General features: G+C 41.6%; 1 protein-coding gene across 4 annotated transcripts in view; it reads right to left on the reverse strand.

Annotated features, from left to right (window-relative positions):
- Positions 1 to 396: 396 nt before the first annotated feature.
- RGL2 (ral guanine nucleotide dissociation stimulator like 2) overlaps positions 397 to 16,412 on the reverse strand; it is a 21,129-nt gene continuing 5,113 nt past the window's right edge. For 3 of the 4 annotated variants that reach the window (XM_072429593.1, XM_072429594.1, XM_072429595.1), the window contains 16 exons: positions 15,514 to 15,591; positions 12,081 to 12,244; positions 10,186 to 10,245; positions 9,808 to 10,087; positions 8,577 to 8,795; positions 8,219 to 8,322; positions 7,562 to 7,646; positions 7,422 to 7,487; positions 6,453 to 6,527; positions 6,195 to 6,227; positions 5,460 to 5,581; positions 4,804 to 4,893; positions 3,852 to 3,948; positions 2,842 to 3,105; positions 2,337 to 2,445; positions 397 to 1,085 (listed from right to left, as the gene is read on the reverse strand). In XM_072429593.1, coding sequence (XP_072285694.1) covers positions 895 to 1,085; positions 2,337 to 2,445; positions 2,842 to 3,105; positions 3,852 to 3,948; positions 4,804 to 4,893; positions 5,460 to 5,581; positions 6,195 to 6,227; positions 6,453 to 6,527; positions 7,422 to 7,487; positions 7,562 to 7,646; positions 8,219 to 8,322; positions 8,577 to 8,795; positions 9,808 to 10,087; positions 10,186 to 10,245; positions 12,081 to 12,244; positions 15,514 to 15,591 — 2,037 coding nt within the window. In that variant the 3' untranslated portion in view covers positions 397 to 894. Of the gene's footprint in view, positions 1,086 to 2,336; positions 2,446 to 2,544; positions 2,613 to 2,841; positions 3,106 to 3,851; positions 3,949 to 4,803; positions 4,894 to 5,459; positions 5,582 to 6,194; positions 6,228 to 6,452; positions 6,528 to 7,421; positions 7,488 to 7,561; positions 7,647 to 8,218; positions 8,323 to 8,576; positions 8,796 to 9,807; positions 10,088 to 10,185; positions 10,246 to 12,080; positions 12,245 to 15,513; positions 15,592 to 16,412 lie in introns of all 4 variants that reach the window. The other variant, XR_011923251.1, reaches the window with a different exon arrangement.

Genomic DNA, 16,412 nt, shown 5'->3' on the forward strand with positions numbered 1-16,412 from the left:
TTGCTTTGACCTGCCATCCTTTACATCAGCACTGTGTCCTAGAATGATGAGGCTGGCAAGGTGAACCACAGAGCACAGCCAGGGATCTATGAATCCAGCATTTTTGGAGTCTTTGGGCCGCTTCTTTTTAATGCAGGGAGTGGCAGAAGAGGAGGAATTTATTTTCTTTTTCACATCTTTCTTTCCTTTTAGTTTGGACAGAATAGGGAAAGATTAGAGCCCTGTGAAGTTTTTGTTGTTGTCAGTGTCCCTGTCTGTATTCTGACTGGTGACTGTTAACTAAAATTTCAGTTATGGATTAGAAGGTGAGAGTAAATGTTCAAATTGAGATACCTTTCCAATGACAATATAACTAAAAGAAATTGTTTGATCAGGCAACACGTCTGTAGGCTCTCATTTTATTTAAGTTGCTTGCTGGGATTGGTGGTTCTACAAGCTCTGAAAAGCCATCCAGTCACATAGCCACAAGCCTTTGAAAATTTTTAAAAAATGTTTACAAAGATAAAAAGTAACAGAAATACATAAAAATAACAGTACATAGTGTTTTTGATGCTAGTGTATGAAGATTGAGCAGCATGTTATAACTTGCAGTGTGACATCACTTGCTGGGCAGATGCAGTGATGTCAGATATATAATAAATTGCACGAGATCCTGGTAATGGAAGGCTTGTGACGGCACTTCCTATTAGCCTTGTTAAGCTGATGTCTGAACATCAGTAACAGTCCCCAATAAAAGTCAATAGAAGGCCACTTTGGGTAAAGCAATTGAAGCACCTCATCCGGAGTGATTCTAAAGGCTTCATGGCATACACATTGCGTTCTATTTTTTCCTTCAAAAATCTGCATCCATTGTAACAACCATCCATTTGTAGTTCCACTCCCAGAACCTGCCAGTTAAAAGAGGGACCTTGCCAGGTCTCCAGCCTTGGCTTTGATTTTGGGATAGGTGGCACTGATTTGTACCCGATGGTGAGGTTTGGTCTCAGAGGGAGGCGTTGTAGCAGTTTGCTGTGGGCGGACCAGGAAGTCCAAACTAGCCGAACTCATTGCATAGAATACGTTTGCTTTCCCTGGAAACACCAGCTCTGTAAGGAAAAAAAAAAACTGACATTTATCAATTGATAATATCAGGAAGACAGCAGCAAGAATAATGACAACATTGAAAAAAAGTTCCCGAGCTCCATAGTAAAAGAAAAAGACTTTATTGTTGGCACTAAAAATGTTAATACTTCTGAAAAGTACCTGATGTTTTAGCGATCCTTTAAGCTTCCTAGAACATGTAACTAAACTTTCCTGTGAAGAAAGTGGTATTGTAATTTCCCTTCTTGTAGCTTGTATCTCCTACTTTACCTCTGACAATGGATCTGATTTATTAAAGCTCTCCAAGACTGGAGAAGATTCACTTTCATCAATGAAGCTGGTTGACCAGCAAATGTGAAATGAGTGTGATCCAGGATTGAAAACATTGGCTAAAAAATAAGACTTTTTAAAACTTCTTTCCATGTTTTGCTGGATCATCAGCTTCACTGATGAAGGTGTATCCTCTCCAGCCTTGGAGAGCTTTCATAAATCAGGCCCAATGTCCTCAGCATTTAACCCTTCAACCTATACACTCTTGTTTCACACTCTGACCCCAACATCCCTGCTGTGCCATAGTGCTGTATGGGTCTGGGGGAAGAAATGTCAAGCCATGGGGAAGACATGCACCCAACACTCCTGCTGGTCTTCATTGCTGAGGAGACTGACAAAGTCTTAAAGGCTGAAATGGAGAGAAAGTAATAGACCCGGCCCTCTGGAAAGATGAGTAGTACTACCTCTTCTCTTACAGAAAACATTCAGCTCTGTTTTTATGAACCTAAGGGTAATTATCATCAATATAAAAAAAAGTGCGAAGGGCTATCGCACAGTACTTTCAGCATCCTCCTGCCACTCCCGTGGCAGAACTCCCATAAACCTATTTCAGTTGTGTGTTTATTGCATGGAATTCCGATCTAAGAACGATTAAGAAGTTGAGCAAACATTTACTTAACATTTCTAAAGGAGCAAAGGCACTTAGAACATTTTTCCAACAGATAAGTAAACAGTCATCACATTGACGAACTGGTCCAGAGAGTCTGATTTAGATACATGGAATATTAAACAGCTGCTCTCAGAGAATGCTGCATATATTATTGAACCAACAATTATCATATTCATTACTTTTCTGCATGTCCACTGGTACATAAAGCTAAACACCCAGTTTAAATGATAAGTGTGTGCCCAGGTTTGCTATGTAACAATACATAACTTGGCAGAACAGATCATTACAAAGAAGCACAAAATAGTCATTTGTTGACCTTTATTTCCTGGCAATATCTGGACAAGCTCGTGTGAACCCTGCGTCTCCATGTTATGTTTTCTCAGGATGCGGTCGATCACGGCTGGCGCTTTCTCCTGGCTGTTGATCTGTAATAGTAAACCAAAAGGTTCAGTTTAAAAATATTTATCTACAGCAGTTATTTTCTCAGCTTCAAAGTTGAATCTTCTGAACAGATCTCCTAATACCTAGCAAATCATACTTTTCCTTTATGTTCCTGTAGTCGCAGGCACTTCAACCAGTACCCCAGGAGACTCTGCAATGACAAGGGTGAACAGCTAACATTCACCTCCTGGGAAACCGGATGCAGCAAAAGTTGCCGTGGATCATAATCCAGAAACTCAAAAGTAACATTCACCAAGTGAATCAGAGGGTGACATGAACTATACTAGTTCAGATCATTTTACATTCTAATATGAATTGCTCAAAAAGAGAATTTGGTTGCTATTGGTAATACAATGTGGAAGATGTATTTGCGCACTCACCCGCACACTCTTGTAAACACTGGTTTCCTCTGCTGGCTCCACTCGTGCGCGGATGATGCGGTGATCTTGAGTAGGATCTGGGATTTTGCCTGCCTCCCCAATCTGCTCTGATGAGATGCCTTTGTGAATGGTGGTAAACGGGCTGCCGCAAGAGGCTGACCGTCTGTGTGTGCGTGCAGGAACAGCTGGTGCTAGAAATCCCCTAGGAGGTGGCTTAGGGGAGCTTTGTAAGTCCAGTGCTGGGACTGAGGGGCTCCTGTGATGCTGTTGTGGAAAAATTGTGCAATGTTAAGTTACTGACACATAAATGTAAAATACTGGATAAACTAAAGCGATGGATGAAGAAGAACATTTACCACCTATGTAACTTCTTTATTTCTTACTCCTTGCTCTTCCTATTATTTTCCAGCATGAAGCTCAATAGTAAACAACAGGTTTACAAGGCTTCCTGCAGGCTGTGTTGCAGTGCAAACAGATACTTTACTAAGTGCTAATGTATACAGAGCCTCAATACACGTCAGTTATGAGAGCACAACACAAACAGCCTCTGGATGAAAAGGAGAAGAGCAATTGGAAACCTGTGTTGAGGACGATTTGATAGATGTAGACTAAGTAAGTTTGAGCTGCACACTCATGGCTCTCCGTTGGTGCAGGTTGGCTAATAGTTAGAAGACCCTCTCCCACGCTATGGAAAGCTCTGCGCTCACTGAGGCTGGGTACACATAACACACATGAGTGCAATAGTTGTCAATGGAAAGGATCTTTCATGAACATTCCCAATGAGACTGCACGATGGACGGTCATTGGAGCGATGGACAGCGAGCACTGTACACATGCCAGATTCCCATCCGACACCAGCCCTGAGGAGAATATGGGACGAGAATATTCTGACGTGTGTCCGTAGACTTACTCTGCCCATTTATTGTATGGTAAGCTTAGATTAGGATAAAACAATTCCTTTCTTGCTTAGCATAAATGAATAACGGAGACATAAAAACATCAATACATACTGTGGTCAGGTTGAGTGTTGTCAGTCGTTCACAGGGTGTATCCCAAGATACCAAGTGCATGCTGGGTCCAAATGGAGCAACAATGGAAGCCAAAAGACTACAGAGAGAAAAGGAAATGACAGTGTTATACATTGCAAGTTAAAGGCCTAAATCCCAATTTATTCTCTAGTTTACTCTCTTCTTCTGCTCCTGAACCAAACACTGAGCCACCAGGCGACAGCAGAAATAACTGGCTGCTCACTGCATCTAGGTTGAGCCACATCTAGAAGTGGCATTTGTATGAGACATTGATTGGCTGTGCTGATTGTTGCAGCCAGTTAGTGACTTTGCTTGGCCCAAACCTCCCATGCTACACTCCAGAAATGGAAGCAGCAGTATATCAGCAGCTTTTGGTGGCACTTTATGATAGGAAGTAGGAAATGGCTGCAGGTTAGGAGATCACTTAGTAAAGGGTCAGTCATGTCAACCCCAGTAAGTGTTAGGGACAGATAAGTGCAGATTCTGCCGATAGATTTTTTTTCCTGTACTTGTATTACTAATACCTACTTTTTATTTTTAGTGCTGCTGAGAAGTAGACAACTTCTAAAAATGTTGCAGGCATGCAAACTGTAAATAGTGAATATTTAAACATAACAAATGAAATGGACAAACCCCCAAACTGTTTAACTGAATATAAACAACATAGGACTCTTTATTTTTGTCTCTGCCCCACTAGGTAGATTTGCGTTCTGTATCTGAACTTGTGACTAAAACAGAAATTAAAAGATAATGTACAGTTTCCAGTTGTCAATGTGCCACCCTTCTGAAAGCGAAGGGAAAACATACGGGTATTCATTCCTCCTTATTGTACTCAAAGAAAAACTTTTGGCTTTTTGCATGCCTTAATGATATACTTTGTATGTTTTCCTATCTTAGCAAGCTTTAAATGCATATATTCATGTCATCTACTTACTCAGTGCAATGTGTGATAACCACTGCTGGTTTCACTGGGGTCGCTGCCGTTGTGTCCTGCGTTGGCTCAATGTCACATGACAGTCTATAACTACAGAGGAATTGAGATGTGCAACAGTTACATGACACACAAAAGTCAGTACCAAAATGGTTCATTTCCTTAAATAAACCAGTATATGATCAGATCACCCAAAACATGAAAACCACAGGCAGGTGAAGTGAATACCACCGATATTTTGGTTACATTGACTCCTGTCATTGGCGTAGGAAAAAGATGGTAGTAGAATGCACTATGGGAAGAAGACTACCCAGCAGAGGCATTGGGATCTGGAGCTAACGTCTTTGTGCCAGTACAACAGAACACCTTCGGAGTGGAGTCCTTGCTTTAATGGGCCAGAAAAGTTTGCTGGCACGTGAAGGGCCTACAGATTATTAGGCAGCTGTTTACGATTTTGACTTATGCGTGTTGTTTTTTTGTTAAGAAAACTATATGGAAATATACTTTGTTCAAGGGAGTAGCAATGGATCAACATCCTGCAAGGAAGTGACACCAATGGAAGTCTGACCTTATGGAAGCTAGTGAGTCATTTATTTACATCATTACAATAGTATTTGCACAATAATTTGAAAGCCTGGAAATAATCAGGATAAACTCACCTCTCATCCTCGCTCAGTGAACGTAGCTTTAGGAACCAGCTAACAAACTGTGGATCAGATGTGAACCGATAGCCCAGACAGACATTTTGTAGGATGCGAATCTGAGAAAGTGACTCAAACTCCTAAAACAGGAAAAGTAAGTGCAAAATTCAGATACTGTCCAAAGTTTATCCTATGTATGACGGCAGAGCTCACACTGCAATAACACGTAGCAACTGATCAAAATACATCTTTTATTTAACCTAATACAAACATTGATCTAATGCTTTAGTTATAGCAGATAAATCAAAATCGGGCTTGCCTGGAGGCAGCCTCATTTTCCTAAAAGTAGATGCAAACCTAAAATATTATATAAACATTATAAACATTACCATGGTCATTTAATTATAAAAGTCATTTTTAATATTTTTAGCTTTTCTTGCTCAGGAACAAAATTGGATGACAATGTTCTCCCATCCTAACATTGTCACCTTGATGAAGGGCCCTTTGGTTGGGCTCCAGAACGACATAGTTATGCCAATCATTTAAACGCAGGTTGTTGCATTTGTTCCCATAAACCTACATCTACTCGGCCTGGGGCGCTGGGGTTTCGTGGATTTAATCTTTAATGCATAGTCACCTTTCACATGAGTTTCTGATGGAGATTACAAGTTGCTGTTTAAATATCTATTACACAGCCAGAATCCACTATTCACTATCAAGAAAATATATAGTTTGAATATTACCCACACTCACCTTTCTTCTTTTCTCAAAGTTGAGATATCCATTCTAAAAAAAAAAAAAAAAAAAAAAAAAAGGATAAAATATATTAAATTCAGAAGCCCCTCTTCTACTATAGTCTATGACAGATTATCGGCCTCAGTATACTGTCATATCCAGGACTGAATATGATTGCTGTTAGGCAGATAGCCAGTTGGATTTATGAGAAGATTCACATGGACTAACAGTCATTACGGGCCTTTGGAATCCATTGAGTACCAAAAAAATTCTCACCTCCAGCTGATCTCGAATGGCAGAATCCAACATGACGAGGTCAGTAAGGAAGACTCCGAGATATGGAATTACCCCCTTCAATGAAAACAGAGAGTGTTAAAAGTCAGACCCAAACTGGCCAAGGGTGAGGAACAGAAACAGCATAGAATTTAAAGGTGGAGGTGGAAAAGGGGTGATTTTTTGTCCAGAAAGCCCATTCTTATTGAGTTTATTGGGGATACAGAACCTATTAGATGTATAGACTACTACAGAATACACACCTCCCTCAAGGTTCATTGGACCTATTGAGATGTTGGGCCTTCAGGTCCACATTGCCCTATTTTTTTTGAATGAAAGGAAGATTGTTCCTAAATTACCCTCATCACATACCATAGTGCGATCACAACCCCTTGGTACAAAGTTCCTGAAAAATCCTTAATTCTAATACCTATGTTATGTGCAGTATACCATAGGCTTCCCATTGACTGTCCATCAGCTAGCTACACTATGGCCAAATTTTTGAGGACATTCCACCAAATTCACATGTTTCTACCAAAGGGTTCTGTTAATACTACAACACACAAAAACATTTTAGATAATTGTTACCTTCCAAGTCTATAGCAACATTTTAGGGAAGATATTTTGGTGTTCCATCATAATTGTGCCCAGTTGGTGTGGAGGAATTTGAGTGTCCTCAACAGTGGTCTCCCCTCAAACCTTTTATAGAGCTTTGAGATTGAATGGAACATTAAATATGGTAATAAGGTCTTCTAATCAAACATCACTAACTGACCTCATAGATGATCTTTTGGCTGAATGGACACAAATTCCCACAGACACACTCCAAAAGCTTTTGGGAAGCTTTCCCTAAAAGGGGGACTTTATATTGGTGGCCATGGTTCTGTATGGGTCAAAAGGCTCATATAAAGTAAGTGTGATGGACAGGTGTGACTACATAATAATATTTACAAATAGCTCTTACACACTTACCGTGGCTCTGGGGTCCTTGGAGCGAGGTGGGTGTTTTCTGGAAGCTGCATCAGAACTGTCTTGAGTCTGGGGACATATAAATATCAGGGTCAGTCTATGGTAACATTACTATATAAAAGGTCACTGGGAAGGGTTCTCACCTGGAAGAGCAGCTCCCTCATTTTAGTGTAATTGTCTTGCTCAGAGAAAACCTCGCTCATTTCTTGGTAACTGCGCTGGATCTCCCTGCAATGACAACACCACTGAATAAAGGCGCTCTAAAGTCACATCCCTCCCTACACATATACAATAACACATGAGTAATATATATTTTTAGTTTGTTCTCATAATATTGCCTGTAAGAAAACTACATGTCCCAGGATTCTTTGCACAGTGAATGTAGGAGTTACAATTGTGGTCTTAGCTCTATGGGTGGCTACAAATGAAGACCTTCTAAAAGGAGCATGAATTGTATCCACAAGCATCAGGGATCTGCAGTTATCACTAGATGAGGACTAATTAAACACATAACAGAAGAAGGAATGTATCATTAGGATGTAAAACAAATCTGATTTTGTGGACTTAAGTGATACTCAGGTTGAATATACAATAATAAATATGCTTGTGTTCTATGCTGTTATTTTACTTGCTTCAGCATAGCTTAATATATCCTGTTGGTAGCTGAACATGTTGGGCCACTGCTCTTGTACACAATGCAGCTGGTCCTGGTCTGATATACCCCCCCTGTACATTGCACCAATTAATAGCCCCCATGTTCCCACACTCCTGCACACGGCCATGATGAGACGTCTGCTTACTTGGATGTTTCGGCCCATACTCTTTTCAGGCGGTGAACGGATGTGCTTTGTAATGCAGAGAGAATGGCATAGACCGATGAGAAATTCCTGAGACTCCAACATTCCTGGAGGAACAGTAAAAGCCAACATTAAAATTATAAAAGAAATCACCCATTTTTTTCTCATAGTTGAACTTTATTCAGGCAAACTCATCTTCACATTGGTTCTCTGTATGTATTTCAACCAAAGAGCTTATCATACATGAGATAGGTAGGTGGGTCAACTTCCTAAAATATACTTTGTGTCACAACAAAACCTTTAACAGAACCACATTGATAAGATGACATTGCAATCAGTATTTTCTAACGCATTCACTAACCTCGGCCACTTTCACCCACTTCTCGATGATCCGTGCCCTCTGCTGGGGCTTCAGTTGGGGGTCCTGGACACAAGAAGCAGTCACTGCCCCGGACAGTCTGTTAAAGTGGCGGACTGTCTCTCGGACGGAGTGGCACCGATCAAAATGCTCGCCGCCCTTATCTCGCCGGGACCACACTGACCCCAGACACTCATATGGAACCACTCTTAAAAATAGAGCCTGTTAGAAAGATAAGAACAAACCAGAAAGTAAAATGTTAGAACAGCTCATAGAGGAATCATCAGAAGGTACAGAGGCTACATGATAATGAAATGCTTTCCATTCATCCCTTCTCCAATATGTTCCAGGATTCCCAAACTGGCCATTCTTTCCAGTGCAGCATCATTAGACCCTGATTGATTATTGGGACTGTACTCTGAGTGCCAATCTAGGGCCCTTCATGTTCTATGGGCTGCCTTAAAAACTAGTAATACTGGATTTGAATATTCATCCATACAAAGGTCCAGATTTACCCCACCTGACCCCTCACTTGTGATGTCTATATCTCCATAGGGCATTATCCCCTACCCCTTGTCCTACTTATTACAAGTGTAAGGCCCAATCTCCAATAGGACACCAACCACTTTGCATGACCAGAATTATGGTATACCATGTGACAACACGCATGTAAGTTGCAGCTTTGTGTCACGTGTAATACACCACATTCAGCTTTGCCGAAAGCCCTGCAAAAAGTTTTCCATTCACAATGCATTCAGCTCCACGTTATGCTATGAGCCATTTTACATGCAGTTTTGTTGTAGTTCAATGTTAAGCTTTTCCTCAGTTGTTTCAGTTATTGCACTTGCAGACATAGGCCGGTGCAAAGTGCAAAGGGCCCCGGACCATCCTCTGCCACTAGAGTCCTGTCAGTGCTCAGGGGCTACGATGGCTACGTCTACCACTAGATCCCAACCTACCAGCGCCGTGATATGCGCTAATAATAAATGAATTTGCCATGCAAAATATGAACACCAATGCTTACAAAATGCAAAGTGTCTTGGAGTTGAGTATTTTAAACGCAATATGAGAACAAGTCAAACTGGCTGGTTCAGCTTGCCCAGAACTGTATTGACTGATTTGAGTGGGCGATGGGGAGCAGAATCCTATAGACCCCAAACAGCCCAATGGCAATTATTCTCTACATCAGTTTGTGTCTCTGCCCCTCTCACAAACACACATTGCTCCCCCTTACAGCTTCAAGACAGGTGAGTTGCTCGGCCACATATCCAGCTTGAAATATCAGGACGTCCAAAGGATCCGAGGTTTCGGCCTCGTCCCCGGCCAAGGAGGACTGATCTGTGTTGTCCTTGTCACGGTCCTTATTACCAATGATAACCTCATGTAGCTTTGCTACCAAATTTGTCTTCCCCAGTCTGGAGAGGCAGAGAGACAGCTGCTCCCTCTTTTCTGGTTCAAGAGACACAAAGTCTTCGGGGTGCTGAGACATCCAAGCACAGAAGAGGCTGCTGATGCTGGGGAGAATATAGAAAAGACAGTATTAGAAGGATGGAGGAACGTGACAATTGGAAAAGGTTTAAAATATATATATATAGCAGGGGCTCATACTCACTCATCATCTTTTCCTCCATGTGAGTGCTTGCCGATCTGTAAGTGATTATTGCTTTGTAATCTGCAAACACCAAACACAGGTGTCAGTGTGTAACTGCAATATTGCCCATTGGATGGCGCTGTAAAGTGCTTTTCACCCTGCACACCCACAGGTACACGAATGCCATACATAATGCACCCACAGATGACATACATTGCCTGCCCAAAAATATCACCAGCTGGTGCCCCCAAAACATTACTGGGTTCTATTTCACTGAGCTGCGTCATCATTGTCACAAGGATTATAAGGAAAGTCAGTTTGGGTCTATTTCAAAAATGTTTTTATCCAAGATTCACCCATATTTTACCTACTGGATACAATTAGAACAAGGCATGAATTCTGTGTACAAAATGATTCACACTAATTGATTCCAAAGTAAAAAATTGTAGATTTGGGTAAAAGCTGGGTGAAAACAATTATAAGCAGACCGCGTAGAGTCTAAACAGTCCTTTCCTTCAGCAATATGAAACCTCAATGAAAGTCCCCAAAAGTCTGGTCTGTGAAAAGGGAAATTCTACAATTCTGGTAGACTCCAGGCATTGTTCTCGTGGATTATCTCAGCATTTTCATTGCCTGTTTAACATTCAATCAGACAGTTAGGGGCTTTGCCCGAAGGAAGTTCTTCTCATCGATGGAGGGGTGAGGAATTTCCATTTAGAGAAGATGGTGACCTTTTGGAACTTCAATTAATAGCACATTGTTGGTACTATAATTTAACTGGGACATTTCCTGCCATAAATGTTAACCACACATTTCAGGTAATGTCAACCATCATATCATTGCAAAAACATCAATACGAAATGTTGTTGATTGGCTGTTTGAGGAAACGTTGGGGGATACCTGGCCTTCATACCTATAATTTGCCCAACATATGTGCACATCCCAACAAAAGTTTGGTCTGGTATTGCTACATCATACAAAGGCATTAAAGACAATTGTCAACCTTTGTGGTCACAGTTTGGTGAAGGTCATCTGTTCCTCCATGACTAGACCCCGTGTACAAGGCCACTTCCATGAGGATGAGGTTTGAGGGAACTCACGTGTCCTACACAGAGCCCTGACCTCAATCCTACTGGATGCCTTTGGGATGAATTAAAACACAGATTGTGAGCCAGATCTTCTCATCCAAGTCCTCTGAAAGCCTTTTTTTGTTCCACCATGGCTGCCATGCTTTTGTGTAAAAGGCTCCTCCATGAAGTCATAGCTTGGAGAAACTCGAAGGTCCTACACAAAGCACTGACCTCAACCCTACTGGAAGCCTTTGGGATGAATTAAAACACTGATTGTGAGTCAGATCTTCTCATCCAACTACACTGAAGGCCTTTTTCTGTTCCAGCATGACTGCCCTTCTGTGTACAAGGCTCCTCCATGACATCATATCTTGGAGGAACTCAAGTGTCCTACACAAAGCCCTAACCTCAACCCTACTTCATGCCTTTAGGATGCATTGGAACACCGATTGTGAGCCAGATCGTCTAAACCAGGGGTCTGCAACCTGCGGCTCCGGAGCCGCATGCGGCTCTTCAGCCTCCTTGTTGTGGCTCCCTTCGGCTGCCGTGGGGAGATCTCTGATGGGGGATCCCCTTCCTCCCAAGACACTGCGGAGGAGGGGGATTCCCTATTAGAGAGGGTGAATCTCTCCAGTGGAGACAGTGACATACTTTTGTTTACTTTAGGTAAAAATATAAGAAATGTCTGATCCTCCTAGGAATTATTTTCTAACTACTGTGTAACACCAATTAGAACAGGGGCAACCAGAAGCCACATATTGGACCATTGTGTGGACACCTACAGAAATATCTATTACAAATACCTATCCCACACCTCTACACCCACATAAAACAAAGTAACACAACCTGTCCAGGAGTAATGCCAACACCTCACTGGTGCTACTGAAAGTGCGATAAGTGGCCAGGAACACTGGGATGTAGGAGGTGTCCCCGAGAACCCGAGCTTCTAGAAGATGATGAACGAGTCTGGGAAGAGTTCCAGCACGCAGTGATAATACTTTCACCGGAGCCTAGAGAGAAGACACAAGTATTACATAAGAATATATAATGTGTAGAACAATAGTGTCATACAAAGCTGTGAATCACTGCCCTGCCTTAGAAATCGGGAGGGGGCATTTACAGAACAATACAAGTTCATGCCGGAAATATATATAAAGATGAAAAATCAAAGATTTCAATGATTCCCTTGAAAGTGATCATTCACTGCAACAAAACAACAAACTGATTCTGGACTAATTCCACAGGGATTGCCTAAAAGGGTAATTGCTGGGTTTTTAAGGAACAGAATTATTATTGATTGTCATTTGTATAGTAAACATGTATGGCCAATGGGTGTACTGGCCCAGAAATGGTCACAGCAGGTATATAAATCTAGGAACTCAGCACAGGGATGGTGGGAACATCTTATAATTATTATTGTTATTAAACAGTATTTATATAGCGCCAACATATTACGCAGCGCTGTACATTAAATAGGGGTGGCAAGTGACAGACAGAGACAGACAGTAATACAGGAGGAGGAGAGGACCCTGCCCTGAAGAGCTTACAATCTAAGAGGTGGGGGAAGTATCACACAATAGGAGGGGGGTTATGGAATGGTGGGAAGTAGTTAGGGTTTAGGAGACAGAAGAAGATGGGTAGGCAAGTGTGAAAATGTGAAGAAAGTAGGAGCAAGCTGAAAAAAATCAGGACGACCATTCCAGAGAGTCAGGGCAGCTCTAGAAAAGTCTTGTATCCGTGTGTGTGATGAGGTTATGAGTGAGGAAGTCATTAGTAGGTCATTGGAGGAGCGAAGAAAGCGGCTAGGGGAGAATTTTTTTTTATCAGGTCAAGGCAAAGAAGATCTCTAGAAATGGGAACTCATGTTTAATAAATATGCCAGAATTACATATGGAGTGTTTCATGGTTTGTTAATACAATATGGTGCACAATAGGGTGTTGGTGAAAGTGTACTGTAAAATATTAATAAATAATGAAAACACAGCTCTAACATGTATATCTAAAATTATACAGAGACAATGGCTGTGCTGTCCTGCCTGCGTGGCATGTACCAGACTATATGTTCCATTGCTGGGCTATGAGTCATTTCTATAAAAGATGGAACAAATAGTAAAAGATATACAAGGCTGTGCTTGTCTCATTGTCAGGCAGGGAAAATGTTTCTAGTATAAAGCATGGACAGAACAGGAGACACAGAGACAAGAAATATTAGAACAAAAGGAGCAGAGTATATCAGGAGAGAAGCGGGGAAGGAGCAGAGTCCTCCAGCAGAGCAGAGTATTTCAGGAAAGGAGGGTAAGACAGAGGAAGGAGAGTCCTCCAGCAGTGGGGAATATATTGGGGAATATATTGGAGTGGAGAGTCATAGAGGAAGGAGAGTCCTCCAGCAGAGTATTTTAGAAGTAGAGAGCAGAGGATGGTGCAGTGCAAGGAAGGATGGTGCACTACTACAAGGAAGTTACTTTATTATGAAATGTGTACAGCCATAACATGTGACCTTTTTTATTGATTCAGATAGCAATAGTGGCAATATCATAAAATAGGGTATCAAACACCAAACACCCAGACAAACAGCTAAACCCACCATTTAGACACGTGACCGGTGTCAATTGTCCAAAAATCTGTAATTCTGTTCAGGTAGTCTTGTGATCTAGGCACTCCTAGTGCAGGTGACACTTCTTGTTTCCTGTCTCAGCTATACAGTTTTCCACCAGCCTGCTCACTGGTAAAGAACTAACATCCTCATACAGTATTGATGATTAAGAATCGCCAGATCAGGTTGGAGACACAGGAAACTGTTCCAAGCAATAATGGAGTCGGCTTCCTTTATGTGCTGTCTGGCAGAGGTGTGTGAATCACAAGACTAACTCTACAGAATCAAATTCCTTTCGCAGGTACAACGTTATAGGCTTTGGTTTTGTGCACTGATGATTGTGTTGTGCTGTATTATGCAGCCCATTTTAAACGAACTGACACACCTTAAAGCAAGAAAGAATGGATTGCCTCTTTTGGGCAGCACCATGACACACACAACTTGCATTGTTCTACATTGCATGCATTTTGCAGGTGTGTTAAGGTACCACTCTAATTAAATGGCAGAATAACCAATTACTGCATGCAACGTGTCTTACTGCTAACCTGTTAATGGGCACTGCTTTACTGCTTTTGAAGAATGCACCTCAAGCACAGGTCAGTAAAATCTTTTTGGACTCCCCTAGCCCTCTCGTTGCTCCTCCAATGACCTACTAATGACTTCCTCACTCATAACCTCATCACACGCAAGGCTCCAAGACTTCTTTAGAGCTGCCCTGACTCTCTGGAATGGTCTTCCTCCTGCTATTTAGCTTGCTCCTACTTTCTGCTCATTTCAAACTGCGCTCAAAACCCATTTTTTCAAACTTGCCTACCCGTCTTCTTCTGTATTTTAAAACCATCACTACTTTCCACTACTACATATCTTCCATCCTATTGTGTGTTAATTCCCCCACCTACTGGATTGTAAGCTCTTCGGGGCAGGGTCCTCTTCTCCTCCTGTGTCTGCATCTGTCTGTCACTTGCATTTAATGTACAACGCTGCGTAATATGTTGGCGCTCTATAAACCCTGTTTATTATTAATAATAATAAAAATAATAATATTAAATTGACTGAGCAGAACACACAGCAGTTTAGAAAATGCATTTGACCTGCTTTGCATAGCGCTGCTTGTCATTGGATGCAGTATCTCCTATATAGGTGCATTTGAGAAGTGTAACTGGAACAATCCTCATCCCAAAAGAACATGGCAACTTGGTAACCTCATCCACCACCACTCCAGGCACTGTGTCCCCATATCTCCAAAAAGCCACTGGTTGCCCTCAAATCAAAAAGACTGCATTTCTGGGGAATGCTGTCTTTTTGGCTGCACCTCCTAACTTGTTGTCCAATCATGGCTTAGAAGAGGCAGGGCCAGCAAGTCTGCACTCCCCTGAGCAGATTTTCAGAGATGCAGCAGCACTGGAAAGGACCCCAAAAGAACGGAGGCACATGCATTTGAATGGACAAAGCAGCATTAATTAAAACACTTGTCTACGTGAACCCTGAAAATAACATTGTTAAAAAGGAATATTCCTATCCTTATGTGTTAGTTGGGTGAATTGATACGCATGGATTTTTTATATTCATTAGCTTTAGCTGAATACAAAAGATTTTCTCTGTATCCAGTCCTTGGCACACCAGTGACACGGCAGATTGGAGCAGGATGGGGTGATATGATGTATTTACATGTACAGGTGAACTTACCTGTTGTGTGCTGCTACTGCGCATATACACGCTGTATATGACCCCCTCCTGCTCCTCTTCTCCTTCATACTGCAGGGACTGCAAGAAAAAAACACAATGTGTCCTTGAAAACAACCATTTTGCATTTACACAGCTGCTCCAGCAAACAAATAAAGCAATGACAAAATTGTAAAAACAACTTTACATTATTCATAAGCATTAAAAGGAATAATAACAAGAGGTGACCTGCAGCAATCAGACTTTACCTATTATTGTCAATATGATGGCTGGTCCATTGCTATGGACTTTGTGCTTGGTAGTATTCACATGCATCATCTGCTTTTATACAAATAAATGTTAAAGAGACCCTGTCACCAACTTAAACAATTGCAGGCCAAAGCAGTGAAAGAAAAAGTAAATGCTAAGTTGCAGCGTTTTTCCTTGATATAAATGATTTTTTATTCTCCTTCCTCCAGGAAGAGTCAGTTCCCTGGAACAGCCCTTTCCCCCTTGTATATCTGTCTTCTGGGATATGTCAAATTACTGTCTGTGCTGCTATAGCTCCTACACCCCGCCCCTTCAATTCCCAACATAACCTTTGTGTATCCATGGATGAAAAGATAGATGAAGCCTTCAGGGAAGACACAAAGGCGACTACTTTTATACAGTGCGGCTTGAGTGCCTCCACTGGGACTGCTCATATCATTTACAGGGTGACGGCATCCAGCAATAATCCCAAGGCTTTTGGACGTCTATATATAGGGAGGCTTTAACAAATACATATCATACGTAAAATATAAATAAAGGCGCCTTATGGTAAGGTCTGTTAGATTGCAAGCTTTTCTGTGAAGGGTCCTCTCCTCCTCCTGTGTCACTGTCTGTATCTGTCTGCCATTTGCAACCCCTAATGTACAGCGCTG

This window comes from Pyxicephalus adspersus, chromosome Z (genome assembly GCF_032062135.1).
Source record: "Pyxicephalus adspersus chromosome Z, UCB_Pads_2.0, whole genome shotgun sequence".
In the NCBI taxonomy this organism is placed as follows: Eukaryota; Metazoa; Chordata; class Amphibia; order Anura; family Pyxicephalidae; genus Pyxicephalus; species Pyxicephalus adspersus.